General features: G+C 42.2%; 2 protein-coding genes across 2 annotated transcripts in view; both read left to right on the top strand.

Annotated features, from left to right (window-relative positions):
* LOC121574184 (transcriptional regulator ATRX-like) overlaps positions 1 to 7026 on the top strand; it is a 37564-nt gene extending 30538 nt beyond the window's left edge. The window contains exons 30-35 of the mRNA XM_041886826.2: positions 392 to 586; positions 675 to 818; positions 6278 to 6373; positions 6480 to 6575; positions 6699 to 6827; positions 6939 to 7026. Of these exons, the coding sequence (XP_041742760.1) occupies positions 392 to 586; positions 675 to 818; positions 6278 to 6373; positions 6480 to 6524 (480 nt within the window). The 3' untranslated portion in view covers positions 6525 to 6575; positions 6699 to 6827; positions 6939 to 7026. The remainder of the gene's footprint in view (positions 1 to 391; positions 587 to 674; positions 819 to 6277; positions 6374 to 6479; positions 6576 to 6698; positions 6828 to 6938) is intronic.
* A 1375-nt stretch (positions 7027 to 8401) lies between these two features.
* LOC121574358 (cysteinyl leukotriene receptor 2-like) lies at positions 8402 to 13201 on the top strand. The gene is made up of 2 exons (XM_041886978.1): positions 8402 to 8482; positions 12054 to 13201. Exons 1-2 carry the CDS (start codon positions 8446 to 8448, stop codon positions 13085 to 13087), a joined length of 1071 nt encoding a protein of 356 aa, XP_041742912.1. The 5' UTR covers positions 8402 to 8445; the 3' UTR covers positions 13088 to 13201.
* The last annotated feature ends 682 nt before the right edge of the window (positions 13202 to 13883 follow it).

Genomic DNA, 13883 nt, shown 5'->3' with positions numbered 1-13883 from the left:
ACTTTGTAGTTAACATTTAATTGAGAATGTTTTTTTGGCAAGCCTTTCCATCTCTACCAGAAAAAGGTTATCATTAACATCATCGCTAACGGTTACACAGTGTAGACATATGCACACACTGCACACACACACTCGGACAGGGGCATTCCTGTGCCATTTTCAGAAAATACGAATCACTGATGCATTTTGTTCATGTCTTGTGAACTTTACCAAATTAATTAATTTTCTAATAATACATTTAGTTAATTTCTACTAAGTTCAATACATTTTTGAATATTGTTGAATCCATTTCAATGTGTGGATTCCGTCAGCGTTCTTCGCAACGCGGATTTTATAGGGTCCCCACATATAATTCTGTAATCACTGATATTGAATTGCTGATTCTTTCCAGGGCACCATGGAGGAAAAGATCTACGACCGGCAGGTGGCCAAGCAATCACTGTCGTTCCGGGTGGTGGACCAGCAGCAGATACAGCGACACTTCACACTGTTTGAACTGACAGAGCTCTACATGTTTGAGCCAGACCTGCTGGATGACCCCAACTCTGAGAAGAAGAGCAAGAGGACCACACCTCTGCTGCCCAAGGTGACCAGAGCTACAAATTAAACACACAAGACCATTATAATCTCAATTATTAGAGTAGGGAGTGACATTGTTTGTCTGTGTTTCTCAGGACATGGTGCTGGCAGAGCTGCTGCAGAGCTGTAAGGAGCAGATCGTCTGCTACCATGAACACGAGTCCCTGCTGGACCACAAAGAAGAGGAGGAGCTCAGTGAGGCGGACCGCAAAACTGCCTGGGCTGAGTACGAGGCAGAGGTAAAGAGGAACTACTATACATTAGTTTGACAACACAGCTAAATACGTTTTCAAGGACAGTGGTGAGCAGTCTCTGGTAGTCAAATCAAATTGTATTTGTCACATGCGCTGAAAACAACGGGTGTAGACTAGCGTGAAATGCTTGCTTACGAGCCCTTGCCAACGATGCAGTTTAAAGAAAAAGAAAAATAGTAACACGAGGAATAAAATACACAAGAATTAATCTATATTCAGGGAGTGCCAGTACCATATCACTGTGCAGCGGTATGAGGTATTTGAGGTAGATATGTACGTAAAGGCAGCGTACTATCCATCAGGATAGATAATAATAAGAGTAAAATAAAGAACAGCGTAACAGCAGCATGTGATGAGCGTGAAAGTGTGCGTGACATCGGTATGCGTGTATGTGTTGTGTGCGTATGAAGTGTATGTGAATATGTGTGAGTGTGTCAGTGTGTGTGTATGTATATATATATATATATATATATATATATATATAGATATAGATATATATATATATATATAGATATATATATATATAGATATAGATATATTACCAGTCAAAAGTTTGGACACACTTACTCATTCAAGGGTTTTTCTTTATTTTTACTATTTTTTACATCGTAGAATAATAGTGAAGACATCAAAAATATGAAATAACACATACAGTGAGGGAAAAAAGTATTTGATCCCCTGCTGATTTTGTATGTTTTCCCACTGACAAAGAAATGATCAGTCTATAATTTTAATGGTAGGTTTATTTGAACAGTGAGAGACAGAATAACAACAAAACAATCCAGAAAAACACATGTCAAAAATGTTATAAATTGATTTGCATTTTAATGAGGGAAATAAGTATTTGACCCCCTCTCAATCAGAAAGATTTCTGGCTCCCAGGTGTCTTTTATACAGGTAACGAGCTGAGATTAGGAGCACACTCTTAAAGGGAGTGCTCCTAATCTCAGCTTGTTACCTGTATAAAGACACCTGTCCACAGAAGCAATCAATCAATCAGATTCCAAACTCTCCACCATGGCCAAGACCAAAGAGCTCTCCAAGGATGTCAGGGACAAGATTGTAGACCTACACAAGGCTGGAATGGGCTACAAGACCATCGCCAAGCAGCTTGGTGAGAAGGTGACAACAGTTGGTGCGATTATTCGCAAATGGAAGAAACACAAAAGAATCTCCCTCGGCCTGGGGCTCCATGCAAGGTCTCACCTCGTGGAGTTGCAATGATCATGAGAACGGTGAGGAATCAGCCCAGAACTACACGGGAGGATCTTGTCAATGATCTCAAGGCAGCTGGGACCATAGTCACCAAGAAAACAATTGGTAACACACTACGCCGTGAAGGACTGAAATCCTGCAGCGCCCGCAAAGGTCCCCTGCTCAAGAAAGCACATATACAGGCCCGTCTGAAGTTTGCCAATGAACATCTGAATGATTCAGAGGAGAACTGGGTGAAAGTGTTGTGGTCAGATGAGACCAAAATCGAGCTCTTTGGCATCAACTCAACTCACCGTGTTTGGAGGAGGAGGAATGCTGCCTATGACCCCAAGAACACCATCCCCACCGTCAAACATGGAGGTGGAAACATTATGCTTTGGGGGTGTTTTTCTGCTAAGGGGACAGGACAACTTCACTGCATCAAAGGGATGATGGACGGGGCCATGTACCGTCAAATCTTGGGTGAGAACCCAAGGCATTGAAAATGGGTCATGGATGGATATTCCAGCATGACAATGACCCAAAACACACGGCCAAGGCAACAAAGGAGTGGCTCAAGAAGAAGCACATTAAGGTCCTGGAGCGGCCTAGCCAGTCTCCAGACCTTAATCCCGTAGAAAATCTGTGGAGGGAGCTGAAGGTTCGAGTTGCCAAACGTCAGCCTCAAAACCTTAATGACTTGGAGAAGATCTGCAAAGAGGAGTGGGACAAAATCCCTCCTGAGATGTGTGCAAACCTGGTGGCCAGGGTTTTTCCACCAAGGGTTTTTCCACCAAGTACTAAGTCATGTTTTGCAGAGGGGTCAAATACTTATTTCCCTCATTAAAATGCAAATCATTATTTAATTTTTTTGTTGATTTTTTTGTTGTTATTCTGTCTCTCACTGTTCAAATAAGCCTACCATTAAAATTATAGACTGATCATGTCTTTGTCAGTGGGCAAACGTACAAAATCAGCAGGGGATCAAATACTTTTTTCCCTCACTGTATGGAATCATGTAGTAACCAAAAGTGTTAAACAAATCAAAATATATTTTATATTTGAGATTCTTCAAATAGCCACCCTTTGCCTTGATGACGTATTTGCACACTCTTGGTATTATCTCAACCAGCTTCATGAGGTAGTCACCTGCAATGCATTTCGATTAACAGCTGTGCCTTGTTAATTTGTGGAATTTCTTTCCTTCTTAATGCGTTTGAGCCAATCAGTTGTGTTGTGACAAGGTAGGGGGGTATACAGAAGATCGTCCTATTTGGTAAAAGACCAAGTCCATATTATGGCAAGAACAGCTCAAATAAGTAAAGAGAAACGACAGTCCATCATTACGTTTAGACATGAAGGTCAGTCAATATGAAAAACTTCAAGAACTTTGAATGTTTCTTCAATTGCAGTCGCAAAAACCATCAAGCGCTATGATGAAACTGGCTCTCATGAGGACCGCCACAGGAAAGGAAGACCCAGAGTTACCTCTGTTGCAGAGGATAAGTTCATTAGAGTTACCAGCCTCTGAAATTGCAGCCCAAATAAGTGCTTCACAGAGTTCAAGTAACAGACACATCTCAACATCAACTGTTCAGAGGAGACTGTGTGAATCAGGCCTTCATGGTCGAATTGCTGCAAAGAAACCACTACTAAAGGACATCAATAAGAAGAGACTTGCTTGGGTCAAAAAACACAAGCAATGGACATTAGACCGGTGGAAATCTGTCCTTTGGTATGGAGTGCAAATTGGAGATTTTTGGTTCCAACTGCTGTGTCTTTGTGAGACGCGGTGTAGGTGAACGGATGATCTCTGCATGTGTAGTTCCCACCGTGAAGCATGGAGGAGGAGGTGTGATGGTGTGGGGGTGCTTTGCTGTTGACACTGTCTGTGATTTATTTAGAATTCAAGGCACATTTTAACCAGCATGTTTACCACAGCATTCTGCAGCGATGCGCCATCCCATCTGGTTTGGCCTTAGTGGGACAATGATTTGTTTTTCAACAGGACAATGACCCAACACACCTCCAGGCTGTGTAAGGGCTATTTGACTGCAGAGTGAAGGAAAAGCAGCCAACAAGTGCTCAGCATATGTGGGAAGTCCTTCAAGATTGTTGGAAAAGCATTCCAGGTGAAGCTGGTTGAGAGAATGCCAAGCGTGTGCAAAACAGTCATCAAGGCAAAGGGTGGCTACTTTGAAGAATCTCAAATATAAAATATATTTAATTTGTTTAACACGTTTTTGGTTACTACATGATTCCATATGTGTTATTTCATAGTTTTGATGCCTTCACTATTATTCTAGTAGGTGTTCTATAACTTTTGACTGGTACTCTATGTATATATATATATATATGTGTGTGTGTGTGTGTATATATATATATATATGTCACGTTCGTTTAAGGACGGGTCAGACCAAGGCGCAGCGTGAAATGCGTACATGTTTATTACACTGATAAACACACGACAAAACAACAAACCAAACCAAACGTGAAGTCCTAAGGCTGAACACCAAAACAAGCCTATACACGGAACAAGATCCCACAACAAACGCATGCCAACAGGCTGCCTAAGTATGATCCCCAATCAGAGACACCTAGACTGAAACATAGAAAACACAACATAGAATATTCACACCCTGACTCAACATATAAGAGTCCCCTGAGTCAGGGCGTGACAAATATATATATATATATATATATATATACACACACACAATGGGGAGAACAAGTATTTGATACACTGCCGATTTTGCAGGTTTTCCTACTTACAAAGCATGTAGAGGTCTGTGATTTTTATCATAGGTACACTTCAACTGTGAGAGACGGAATCTAAAACAAAAATCCAGAAAATCACATTGTATGATTTTTAAGTAATTAATTTGCATTTTATTGCATGACATTTGATACATCAGAAAAGCAGAACTTAATATTTGGTACAGAAACCTTTGTTTGCAATTACAGAGATCATACGTTTCCTGTAGGTCTTGACCAGGTTTGCACACACTGCAGCAGGGATTTTGGCCCACTCCTCCATACAGACCTTCTCCAGATCCTTCAGGTTTCGTGGCTGTCGCTGGGCAATACGGACTTTCAGCTCCCTCCAAAGATGTTCTATTGGGTTCAGGTCTGGAGACTGGCTAGGCCACTCCAGGACCTTGATATGCTTCTTACGGAGCCACTCCTTAGTTGCCCTGGCTGTGTGTTTCGGGTCGTTGTCATGCTGGAAGACCCAGCCACGACCCATCTTCAATGCTCTTACTGAGGTAAGGAGGTTGTTGGCCAAGATCTCACGATACATGGCCCCATCCATCCTCCCCTCAATACGGTGCAGTCGTCCTGTCCCCTTTGCAGAAAAGCATCCCCAAAGAATGATGTTTCCACCTCCATGCTTCACGGTTGTGATGGTGTTCTTGGGGTTGTACTCATCCTTCTTCTTCCTCCAAACACAGCGAGTGGAGTTTTGACCAAAAAGCTATATTTTTGTCTCATCAGACCACATTACCTTCTCCCATTCCTCCTTTGGATCATCCAGATGGTCATTGGCAAACTTCAGACAGGCCTGGACATGTGCTGGCTTGAGCAGGGGGACCTTGCGTGCGCTGCAGGATTTTAATCCATGATGGCGTAGTGTGTTACTAATGGTTTTCTTTGAGACTGTGGTCCCAGCTCTCTTCAGGTCATTGACCAGGTCCTGCCGTGTAGTTCTGGGCTGATCCCTCACCTTCCTCATGATCATTGATGCCCCACGAGGTGAGATCTTGCATGGAGCTCCAGACCGAGGGTGATTGACTGTCATCTTGAACTTCTTCAATTTTCTAATAATTGCGCCAACAGTTGTTGCCTTCTCACCAAGCTGCTTGCCTATTTTCCTGTAGCCCATCCCAGCCTTGTGCAAGTCTAGAGAGAGAGAGACAGTCAGTCAGTCAGTCAGTGTAACCATTTAATTAACTATTTAGCATGCGCCGGTACCGTTTGCCAGACGGTATAGCATAGTGAACAGTCTATGGCTTGGGTGGCTGAAGTCTTTGGTAATTTTTCTGTCACCGCCTGATAGAGGTCCTGGATGGAAGGGAGCTCGGCCCCTCTCTCTCTCTCTCTCTCTCTCCTGCTCTCACCTGTAAACATTGACTAATTATGGTTTTGAGTCATTGTGACTTCCTTACTTGAACTCTTGTTCATCAAAAATAAGTAAAATATGAATGATGTGTAAAAACCTCTGTTATCTCTCCACTTTCTTCTTGAACAAGGCAGCACACAGCAACACCAACGTTCCCGGCCCCTCCACCTCCACTATGGCTGCCAGTATGTCATCCCTGTACAATAAGACTAATGGGCAGCTGAAGGTATCAGGCCAGTTGCTTATCTCTAAAGTTTCTGTTTGGGATTATCTGTCAGTAGATAGATGCCTCTCACATTAACATTTAAATGCGTCTATCTCCTGAATAACAGAACATGATTTATTCCAGCCGTGAGAAAGTCAGCGAGGCCATCTAGTCCCTGTATTCCATCCTGAACCTCTCCCTGGATGACTATGTGTTGCGCTTGGTTAGTCCCTCATGTTATATTGCATTAAAATTAGTCTTTCATATTACACTGATGCCTCGTTGAAGTATTGTGTGGAAAAAATGAAATGTGCATTACAATGACATGTGACTTGTGTATTTACAGTGGCAAGATAACCCAGGTCTAGATGAGAAGCAGGTGAGAGCCCTGGCCCAGGCCTGGAAAACCAGCAATGACAGGGAGCGGGAGCGAAGACAGGCCTTACATCACAACCTTCTCGCAAAACAATAATCAGTAAGCCTCAATTCTCAACAACATTTCTTTTTGTTTTTCTTTCTGGTTTTTATATGCCTTTGTAAATTGTAACTACTTAACCCTGCATCTTTCCCTGATTCCCCTCGACAGCTTACAATGTGCATCCAGACCATTTTGGCCAGTAGAAAAACTGAAGTGACGCATACTGCCACGGTCACCAATCAGACATCAGCTCTGACAGATTCCGCCAATAAACCTACACAGTGAGGCAGGAGGGATGTCTCTAGCCTCAGTCCCCTGTTCCACTAGAGGACGCTCTAGTCTAACCACAGTAACTACAGAGGGTTCTTAGTGCTTACTTCCCCCAAAGGGGTGACAGACATTTCCATTAAGGATTTAGTTTATTATACATTGAAAATTAATGCATATTCTATAGCAAAGGTATTATGTTAAATACATATGTTTTGTTATTTTTCTGCCGTAAAATGATTTGTAAAAGGTTTTCCTATGTGATTAATTGTATATTTTTGTCTTTCTCTGATGCTATAATAAAACATTTGTTTTTACCATTGTCTAAAACGTTGTAGGTTTTGTTATGGTGAATTTTTTGCTTTGGTCGTTACACTTTATTTTATGGTTACAGTCAGAAATTTGGAGGCGAAAGAAACGCACACCTATTTAGGCGAGGTGCTGGCTAGCGGAGTAGAACACTTGAAAAAGAAAAGCAGAGCCTCATACTCTAGGAGCTCAGATGCGATAATTTAATAACCTAATAACCAATGTTTCGACAGACAAGCTGTAGACAGCAAATTATTGCATCTGAGCTCCTAGAGTGTGAGGCTCTCCCTTTCTTTTTCAGTCAGAAATTACCAGGTCTTTGGCCTAAAAGAAGATGGTAAAAATTATTGGTACTTAATTAAAAAATATCTAACTAGTAATGTTTGGAGTAAATGTCACAGTTAGTGAGGTACTGAATCACTTGAATAATACATCCTGTTTGATACATCCTCCCTCTGCAAAAATGACATATTCAGGTCATGAGAATAGTGGGTTACTAGGATTGGAGAGGTCGTTCATCAGAAGACGTGTTTGTGCTCAGCAGTTTTGTTTTTACTTTGGTGTAAGGCGGATGCTAAACTGATCTTTATCTCTGATGCTCCAGAAAGGTTGAATTAAACAGAAGAAAACAACACGTCAAAGCCTGACATGGAATGAAAACACGAACATTGCATGTTACAGTAAAAACTGCAAAAGTGACTAACATTGTGAAACTACTTCAGTGGAACTCATTGCATGCACCGAGTTTTGTCAAAAACAATGACAACTGTATATTCCATTTATAAACTGTCTCAATCATATTTAAATCATGTTATCTTAACTTACCCAAAGTCACAGCCTTGTCATAAAAAGATAATTGAACGAAAAGTTGCTTTGCATAGTAGTTGAATAGCCTCAGTGAACTGTTTACAATGGCAAATGAGGTAGAATTGGACTTGGAGAGTTGCAGAGTGGTATTGTGACGCATCAGAGGAAGTCACACCCTGTGGCATTGTAGAGAAAGAGAGTGCGCTCATTTCTGCTTGGCTTTCTCCAGATATAGTTAGACACTTTTTACCACTGCCAACAGAAGACTGATTCAACAGGGTTCACTGGACAGATGACAAGTATGCAACAGTCTTGGACCACAGAGAGAGGTACTGTCAACTTTCTCATGTTTATTTTTGTTGTACTTTATATTAGACCTGTTGAAACGGGGGAATACTAAATCCACACACAGTGAGGGAAAAAAGCAATCCAGAAAAACATGTCAAAAATGTTATACATTTATTTGCATTTTAATGAGGGAAATAAGTATTTGACCCCCTCTCAATCAGAAAGATTTCTGGCTCCCAGGTGTATTTTATACAGGTAACGAGCTGAGATTATGAGCACACTCTTAAAGTGACGTTTGGCAACTCGAACCTTAAACTCCCTCCACAGATTTTCTATGGGATTAAGGTCTGGAGACTGGCTAGGCCACTCCAGGACCTTAATGTGCTTCTTCTTGAGCCACTCCTTTGTTGCCTTGGCCGTGTGTTTTGGGTCATTGTCATGCTGGAATACCCATCCATGACCCATTTTCAATGCCTTGGGTTCTCACCCAAGATTTGACGGTACATGGCCCCATCCATCGTCCCTTTGATGCAGCCGGCCGCGACCGGGAGACTCATGGGCGGCGCACAATTGGCCCAGCGTCGTCCAGGGTAGGGGGGAATGGCCGGCAGGGATGTAGCTTAGTTGATAGAGCATGGCGTTTGCAACGCCAGGGTGGTGGGTTCGTTTCCCACGGGGGGACAGTATAAAAAAATATAAATAAATAAAGGACCCCAAAAAAAGTAACTTTTTTTTTTTTTTTTTTTTTATAAATAAAAATATGTATTCACTAACTGTAAGTCGCTCTGGATAAGAGCGTCTGCTAAATGACTAAAATGTAAATAATGTTTCCACCTTCATGTTTGACGGTGGGTATGGTGTTCTTGGGGTCATAGGCAGCATTCCTCCTCCTCCAAACACAGTGAGTTGAGTTGATGCCAAAGAGCTCGATTTTCGGTCTCATCTGACCACAACACTTTCACCCAGTTCTCCTCTGAATCATTCAGATGTTCATTAGCAAACTTCAGACGGGCCTGTATATGTGCTTTCTTGAGCAGGGGGACCTTGCGGGCGCTGCAGGATTTCAGTCCTTCATGGCGTAGTAGTGTGTTACCAATTGTTTTCTTGGTGACTATGGTCCCAGCTGCCTTGAGATCATTGACAAGATCCTCCCGTGTAGTTCTGGGCTGATTCCTCACCGTTCTCATAATCATTGCAACTCCACGAGGTGAGATCTTGCAGTCTTTTGTGTTTCTTCCATTTGCAAATAATCGCACCAACTATTGTCACCTTCTCACCAAGCTGCTTGGCGATGGTCTTGTAGCCCATTCCAGCCTTGTGTAGGTCTACAATCATGTCCCGGACATCCTTAGAGAGCTCTTTGGTCTTGGCCATTGGGGAGAGTTTGGATCTGATTGATTGATTGCTTCTGTGGACAGGTGTATTTTATACAGGTAACAAGCTGAGATTAGGTGCACTCCCTTTAAGAGTGTGCTCCTAATATCAGCTCGTTACCTGTATAAAAGACACGTGGGAGCCAGAAATCTTTCTGATTGAGAGGGGGTCAAATACTTATTTCCCTCATTAAAATGCAAATCAATTTATAACATTTTTGACATGCGTTTTTCTGGATTTTTTTGTTGTTATTCTGTCTCTCACTGTTCAAATAAACCTACCATTACAATTATAGACTGATCATTTCTTTGTCAGTGGGCAAATGTACAAAATCAGCAGGGGATCAAATACTTTTTTCCCTCACTGTATGAGGAACCAGATTCCCTGAAATAAATCAACAGCAGATCAGATAGGTCTAATACAGGGCTCTCCAACCCTGTTCCTGGAGCGCTACGGTCCTGTAGGTTTTCACTCTAACACTAATCTAGCACACCTGTTTCTAATAATTAGCTTGTTGATAATCTGAACCAGGTTAGTTACAACTGTGGTTGGAGCGAACACCTACAGGAGGATAGCACTCCAGTAACAGGGTTAGAGACCCCTGGTCTAATATCATGAATATACAAAAAAATATAATTAGACATTGGTCATCAATTCTGAAAGTATTCAGATCCCTTGACTTTTTCCACATTTTGTTACATTACAGCCTTATTCTAAAATGGATTAAATAGTTTTTTCCCCCTCATCAATCTACACACAATACCCCATAATGACAAAGCAAAAACAGATGAATAGACATTTTTGCACATTTAAAAACTAAACACGAACTGAAATATTACATTTACATAAGTATTCAGACCCTTTAATCAGTACTTTGTCGAAGCACCTTTGGCACTCAAGGACATTCAGAGACTTGTCCCGAAGCCACTCCTGTGTTTTCTTGGCTGTGTGCTTAGGGTCGTTGTCCTGTTGGAAGGTGAACCTTCGCCCCAGTATGAGGTCCTGAGCGCTCTGGAGCAGGTTTCCATCAAGGATCTCTCTGTACTTTGCTCTGTTCATCTTTCCTTCGATCCTGACTAGTCTCCCAGTCCCTGCCGCTGAAAAACATCCCCACAGCATGATGCTGCCACCACCATGCTTCACCGTAGGGATGGTGCCAGGTTTCCTCCACATGTGACGCTTGGCATTCAGGCTAAAGAGTTCAATCTTGGTTTCATAAGACCAGAGAATCTTGTTTCTCATAGTCTGTGAGTATTTAGGTGCCTTTTGGCAAACTCCAAGCGGGCAGCCATGTGCCTTCTACTGAGGAGTGGCTTCCGTCTGGCCACTCTACCATAAAGGCCTGATTGGTGGAGTGCTGCAGAGATGGTTGTCCTTCTGGAAGGTTCTCCCATCTCCACAGAGGAACTCTGGAGCTCTGTCAGTGACCATCGGGTTTTTGGTCACCTCCCTGACCAAGGCCCTTCTCCCCAGATTGCTCAGTTTGGCCGGGCGGCCATTTCTAGGAAGAGTCTTGGTGGTCCCAATCTTCTTCCATTTAAAAATGATGGAGGCCACTGTGTTCTTGGGGACCATCAATGCTACAGAAATGTTTTGGTACCCTTCCCCAGATCTGTGCCTCGACACAATCCTGCCTCGGAGCTCTACGGCAATTACTTCGACCTCATGGCTTGGTTTTGAATACTTATGTAAATAAGGTATTTCTGTTTTTTATTTGTAATACATTTGCAAACATTTCTAAAAACCTGTTTTCAGTTTGTCATTATGGGGTATTGTATGTAGATTGATGAGGAAAATTATTTTATCAATTTTAGATTAAGGCTGTAACGTAACAAAATGTGGAAAAAGGGAAGGGGTCTGAATACTTTCCAAATGCACTGTATGTGAAAAATACTTCCTGTAAAGTGGCTTTGGCTATTTTTGTTAGATTTTTACATGGATTGAAAATAACCCATTAGTAAACCTGTGATTTTCTATCACTCATTGTTGGCCAGTTTTATAAAGTAACCACAACATCTGATAGTAAAGCAAATAATTAGATTCTCTCTTTATGCCCCTCAAGTGACTGTAAAAATGTACGGTATATAAGTAGCATTGGAAGAGGAGAGGTCTGTAATGAAATGCCTCAACATAATGTAGTGTTACTATTCACTTTTCAGTCTTTTGTTTGTTGTCTTTTTACCTTCCAGCACTTGCAGTACATTTTCCATACCTGTGTCTCCCTCCCATTATTCACAGGTCTCACTGGAGGCACAGACAATATGAGTCTGGAATCAGAGGTGAGGAATCTGACATGCGATTGTCCCATCGACAGCTTCAAGCGCAGCGTGTTTCCTGCTGCATACCTGCTCTTCTTCTTCCTGGGCCTGATAGCCAACAGTGCCTCCCTCTGGGTCTTTCTGAGCATGTACAGGAGGAGGAGGAGCATCACCACAGTTAACCTGTACATGTTGAACCTGCTGTTGTCTGACCTCATGCTGGTGTGCTCTCTGCCACTCAGGGCAGCATACTACCTGCTGGACTCCCATTGGCCGTTTGGGGACATCACCTGCCGCCTGGTCTCCTACGTATTCTACATCAACATGTATGGCTCTGTCTACTTCCTGCTGGCCCTGAGTGTCATCCGCTACCTGGCTGTATCGCGCCCCTACACGTTCATGAGTCTGGAGGGTGGATCCTGTGGTTGGGTAGGGTGTCTACTCATCTGGATCTTTGTGTCCCTGGCCTCCGCACCACTACTGAGTACTGGGACTATCCAGGATGGGGAAGAGCGGACCCGCTGTCTGGAGCTGGGCAGCAGCCTGGGCACCATCATCCTCCTGAACCGTGCTGCCCTGGTGGTCGGCTTCACCCTGCCCTTCACTGTCATCTCTGTCTGCTATGTGTGTGTTCTGCTCAGCCTTAGGCAGTGTAGGGCTGGGGTGGAGGGGATGAAGAGGCCCTCCAGGAGGAAGTCTTGTGCCCTCGTCATCCTTGGTCTCGGCATCTTCATGATCTGCTTCTTGCCCTATCATGTAGTACGAACACTCTTCCTGGCAGCAGAGCAGAATGCTCAGCTAAATGGTTGTGAGGATTCTTGCAGCTATCTCCAGGGGATTCGGAAGGCTGCCGTGGTAACGCTCTGTCTTGCAGCAGGGAACAGCTGCCTAGACCCCTTCCTTTTCTTCTTTGTGGGAGAAAACTTCAGAGATTTCTGCATGAAAAAGGATAGGAGACAGAGGAGAGTTTTTAACAACACAGAGAGACAAATGTTTCAAGACTGCAGCCCATAGAATTAACAGTAAAGTTTTAAGCTTACCAACAATTTTGCATTCACTTTTACATCCACTGTTTGTTTTTTACATTTGCTTGTCTGGTATTACATTATGAGCTTTTGTTATGGGTTGTGTCAGTCATTTATCTATCTGCTTTAAAATAAATAAATTTCAATATGTGAAGAGTGATCTCAATAAATACATTTTATTCTAAATCTGTCTCGACTTTTACTTTTACATAGCACAAACTTGGCCCCAAGGCCTGTGCCTGTCACCCTGCTCCATGGATGAATGACTTGTAGTTCTGTAATTCGTATAGAGCCAAATTGTTTGTGGATTTAGATTTATGGGACCATTGAAAATAAGTTTATAATAATAATGACAATATTTAATTTGTAGAGCACATTTCCCACGCTCAATGCGCATAAGGTAGAAAACAAAACAAAAAACAGCATCAGTACATCAATAAGTAGAAACGACGATCACATTACATCAAAACATTACCTACTAATGCAAAAGATAGACAAATTAAGCGATCAAACATTAAAGTTAGCTTGAATAGGTATGTCTTAAGTTGTTTTTTAATTGTCTAATCCCTTAAATCGCAGTATATACTAAGCTAACACATGGAATTGTTTTAATATGGTCATAAAGTGTATAGTTTAGCTATTTGATTTTGAATTTAAGGACCCCTGTAGGTCTAAAATAAATATATATATATATATATATATATATATATATTTAAAAAACGATGTGATGAAACCTTGAATTTGTCCTCTACTGCTATAGCTCATGGGCTCCCGAGTGGTGCAGC

This window comes from Coregonus clupeaformis, chromosome 9, assembly GCF_020615455.1.
Source record: "Coregonus clupeaformis isolate EN_2021a chromosome 9, ASM2061545v1, whole genome shotgun sequence".
NCBI lineage: Eukaryota > Metazoa > Chordata > Actinopteri > Salmoniformes > Salmonidae > Coregonus > Coregonus clupeaformis.
The sequence above is the reverse complement of the archived record's forward strand: the minus strand, read 5'-3'. Positions and strand labels throughout refer to the sequence as shown.